Raw genomic sequence first — 4,215 nt, 5'->3', positions numbered from 1 at the left:
AAAGGGCGCCTGGGTGGCTCAGTTGGTTAAGCAACTGCCTTCGGCTCAGGTCATGATCCTGGAGTCCCGGGATCAAGTCCCGCATCGGGCTCCCTGCTCAGCGGGGAGTCTGCTTCTCCCTCTGACCCTCCTCCCTCTCATGCTCTCTGTCTCTCATTCTCTCTGTCTCAAATAAATAAATAAAATCTTTAAAAAAAAAAAAAAACATTTTTAAAAAATAAATAAATAAATTTTTTAAAAAAGGGTTAATGGAGAGAATGAGTAATTTAAGGAAAGATTTAAGAAAGTTAAAATCCTCACCTGATAGTAACAGGAAATCAGTAGCTAATGTCTTAACTCAGGAAATAGTAGGAGATGCATATTATGTAGCATCAATAAGCTAAATACTAGAGTCAAAAAGTCTTGTCTCTGGTTTTTAAGCTGTGTATACATTCCTTTGACAAAAAAAAAAAATTTAATAGCTTAAGCTTATTTGGCTTATGTATACAGATTAGAGCTAAGTTAAAGTACAGAAGTGTGGCTTAGGGGAAAGTTCTTATTTCCAAGTAAGCTTTGTTTTGAATTTATATCATGAATTTGTTTTGAATTTATTATACTTCAAATACTTATATGCAAAGGGAATTTTATAGATACAATGTGATCAACATCCATCCATCAGGTTTGTTTTTTTGTTTTGGTTTTTGTTTTTGACAGAGAGAGAGAGCAAGGTGGGGTACAGAGGGAGAGGGAGGAATCTTAAGCAGATTCTGTGCTGAGCATGGAGCCCCACGGTGGGGCTCGATCTCACAACCCTGTGATCGTGACCTTAGCCAAAAATCAAGAGTCAAATGTTTAAAGGACTGAGCCACCCAGGTGCCCCTATTTACCAGTTTTAAAAGGATAACAATAAGTGATATACATGTTAAGAAAATGAAAATGTAGCTGTTAAGAGAAACAAGGAAATTTGTGAACATTACAAATTAAATTTAAAAATATATATGTACACACACACACACACACATACATACATACATACATACATGTCTCAGCCTGATTACAAGGACTTGAGAAAGACTTTCCGGCAGAGATTATCAATTTCACTGCAAATTATAGGTGTGTCAATTGGCAGTTCAAAGCAGTTACTAGACTTTCCCAAGCTTCTATAAGCACCAGGGGCTTTTCAAAGGGCATGAAGTGGATAGCGAGCACATGGTATCAAATTTTAGGGTAGACTATCAAAGTGTAGCCTTGAAGGCCCAAGTTCAAGAACACTTCCTCTACCCAAATTTACCAAAAGTAGCTTCTTGAATTGTCTTCTAAGCCCAATACTATTTCAAAAGTTTTTTGTTCTTCTCTGGCATTTTTGCCCATAAAGACAACTGTTGTTTATCATCTCTGTCTGAAATTGTCCCCCTATGTTAAGTGACAGGCTTTTAGGTAACAGTGATTAACTCTGAAGTCTGTTTATAAACATTGCTATCTCTGCTCAAGTTTATGTACTTTATACGGCTTTGAAATAGAGGAGGGAAATAGCCTGATTCATTCATCCATTTGCTTGTCTCTTAACAAACCCTAACTTTTCATTATATTCTAATAGGTCTGAGTCGGACACACCTAGAATGACTGCATGGTAATTACAGACTCCTGGTTCTAAGCTGTATGAAACTTTGGTGTTTTATGATTGTTTTGTATGTTTGTGATTCACAGTTAAGTCATTTTTTCAAAGGACCCAATTCCATTCTGTAGATTTACACTAGTCCACAAACACAATGTACAAAAAGCATTACAAGCCACTGGTTATTATTCCTAACCAGTTATGTACTGTCCACATTTTATTAAATTACCTAGCTCTGGTCTGCTGGAACTGAGGTGGACATCTAAGCCTCATGTTGATGTACAGCTGAATCCACAATAATCCAAGGAGGGCTTTCAAGCAAGTACTTCAAAACCTGCTAGAAAACTGCAAGGGAAGACAAAACAGTTGTGTTTTAGAACATGACCTGAGTGAAAGGAAGACCAGGCTATTTTGTTGGTGACAAGTAAGCACTTGTTTTAAAAAAAAAAAAAAAAAAAAACAGTAAGTGATAGCCACAATACCATAGCAGAGAGTAAATACATATGAGAAAAAAGGGGTTTTAAAATATTTTTATTTGCAAAAATAAAAATAAAACTAATCTGAATCAGGTTCCTTCTTCTTCCTTCTTGTCCCTTTTGAGTGAGTCCCAGGCTCTGTTCTGTCTTTGTCATGCTCCATTTGTTGTGTCAACCATTCTTTTTCTAGCTGTTTCAGCATGTCTGCAGTGAGGAGGCCTTGCTGCACCAATCTGGAAGCAAGGGATTTCTCTCCCGCACTGGGGATGGGTGGCTCAGCAGCTTTACTCCCTAACGTTTTGGTGCCACGCACCCTTCTAGCTTGGCCCTTTAAAGTTCCTGATGATCGCGACTGGCTCTCTGCTGACAAGCTCTCCAAATTCAACAGCTTATGTGTCTCTGAAATTTTAATCAGTTTGGTGATGTTGTGTACACCGTCTTGGATAATGCCATCTAGTTCTTTCTGGAGGTCTCGAACAAGGCTGGCATCTGGAAACATATCTATAAACCGGTAGCTGGGAAAGAGACATATTATGTTACAACAACAGCTCTTCTCACAGTATTGGACTTATCTCACTGACATAACTCCATCTTGACACTGTTGGATCCCAAATACTCTGTTGTTGCAAATTCTGTCCAGTGCGTTTGCTCAACCTTTATTTCAGCACCAGCACACCTGAGAAATATTGTCATTATGAGGGTAGGTCATCACGCAGATCTTAAGTGATTCCGATATGCTCCCCGGTGGTACATGCCCAACCTTTGAAAATCACTGACCTAGCACAGTACCTTTCAAATATTAATATACAAGTGAATCACCTGGATATTTTGTTAAAATGCAGTTTGATTAAGTCTGGGGTGGGCCTGATATTCTCTAGTTCTAACAAGCTCCCGGGTGATGCCAATGCTTTTCGTCCACGGACCACCATTTGTGTAGCAAGGATCTAGTAAACCTTCTCACCTACCTATCTTAACTAGAATCGTAAGTCCCTCAGTCATTTTTAGAATGGGTATAAACAAGGCTCAACAGCCAAAATGGACAACAAACATAACATAGAACAACACCCTGCAAAAATGTTTCTAACTTGAGATCAAAAGACCATATTCATAAAATCTTTGATTTCCTCTATTACTTAGAAAAACGAGAGTACATAAAGGAAAAATTTGATACCTTAGCCAGAGGTAAAGATCCAAGACATCATGGACAGCTTCTAGATCCATGAGGTCTTTAATATTCTTAGGTGAAAGTAATGGCCACTTAATATATCTGCGTAACCATGAGAAGGTCAGTGGTTGATTCCTGCTATACTGCCTGGCAAACTGAAAGAGAAGAAAAGAGTTTGGTAAAAGAATCAAAATTCACTTAAGTCTGCAATTAGAAAAAGAAAACACAACAAAACATTAACTGTGGTTATGTTTCAATAAGCAGGCTGGTATCTTTCCTTTTTTATACTTTTCTATATTTTTTAGAACATGTATATTTTATAAAGATACTTTTAAGGAAAAAAAGGGGGGAGAGGGTTTCCTTCACTTTCCAAAACCAGGGCAATAATATGTGCATCAGAAGTTGTACAAGAACGAACTTTCCAGAGCCTAAGTCTGTTAACTTTTATGAACATTAATGTTCTAAGTTCTGGATAGACATCGAAGACTCTCATTTCTATCCCTTCATCCAACAGTCCTGTAACTACAAATATGAGCTGTATCTTGTTAATGTCCTCTCTTATCATAAAGAAACCCTTTGGGGTGGCTTGGTGCAAGGCTGCATATGAGTCAAACTGGTAAAGAGACTCCGCCTCTTCACTCAGCTGTATTGTTTTGGCCAAGCCACCACTCTGTGCTTCAGTTTCCTCATCAATATCATAAGACCACCACACCTCCTTCTGGAACCACAGGGTACTGTTGGAGAATGTGCTTGGAAAACCAGGCTGCTCCCACTCCCCAACAATGCTAGGCAGGATTATGCATCAGACCACAACCAAATATGGTCTGTCTATAGAAGACAGACCACAACCATATGAGACCTCTAGAACAAGAGTTTAAAATCTTTAGCTTCAAGAATAAGCTGATTTCTGGTGGCGCCTGGGTGGCTCAGTCGTTAAGCGTCTGCCTTCGGCTCAGGTCATGATCCCAGAGTCCTGGGAT

The 4,215-nt window shown here is 38.8% G+C and overlaps 1 protein-coding gene across 2 annotated transcripts in view; it reads right to left on the bottom strand.

The window, feature by feature from the left end:
* Window positions 1-2,109: 2,109 nt before the first annotated feature.
* SUPV3L1 (Suv3 like RNA helicase) overlaps window positions 2,110-4,215 on the bottom strand; it is a 27,946-nt gene continuing 25,840 nt past the window's right edge. Inside the window, exons 14-15 of one of the 2 annotated variants that reach the window (XM_021699658.1) lie at window positions 3,242-3,390; window positions 2,110-2,585 (exon numbers count right to left, since the gene is read on the bottom strand). In XM_021699658.1, the coding sequence (XP_021555333.1) occupies window positions 2,150-2,585; window positions 3,242-3,390 (585 nt within the window). In that variant the 3' untranslated portion in view covers window positions 2,110-2,149. The remainder of the gene's footprint in view (window positions 2,586-3,241; window positions 3,391-4,215) is intronic. The other variant, XM_021699656.2, reaches the window with a different exon arrangement.

This window comes from Neomonachus schauinslandi, chromosome 6, assembly GCF_002201575.2.
Source record: "Neomonachus schauinslandi chromosome 6, ASM220157v2, whole genome shotgun sequence".
NCBI classification, from domain to species: Eukaryota; Metazoa; Chordata; class Mammalia; order Carnivora; family Phocidae; genus Neomonachus; species Neomonachus schauinslandi.
The sequence above is the reverse complement of the archived record's forward strand: the minus strand, read 5'-3'. Positions and strand labels throughout refer to the sequence as shown.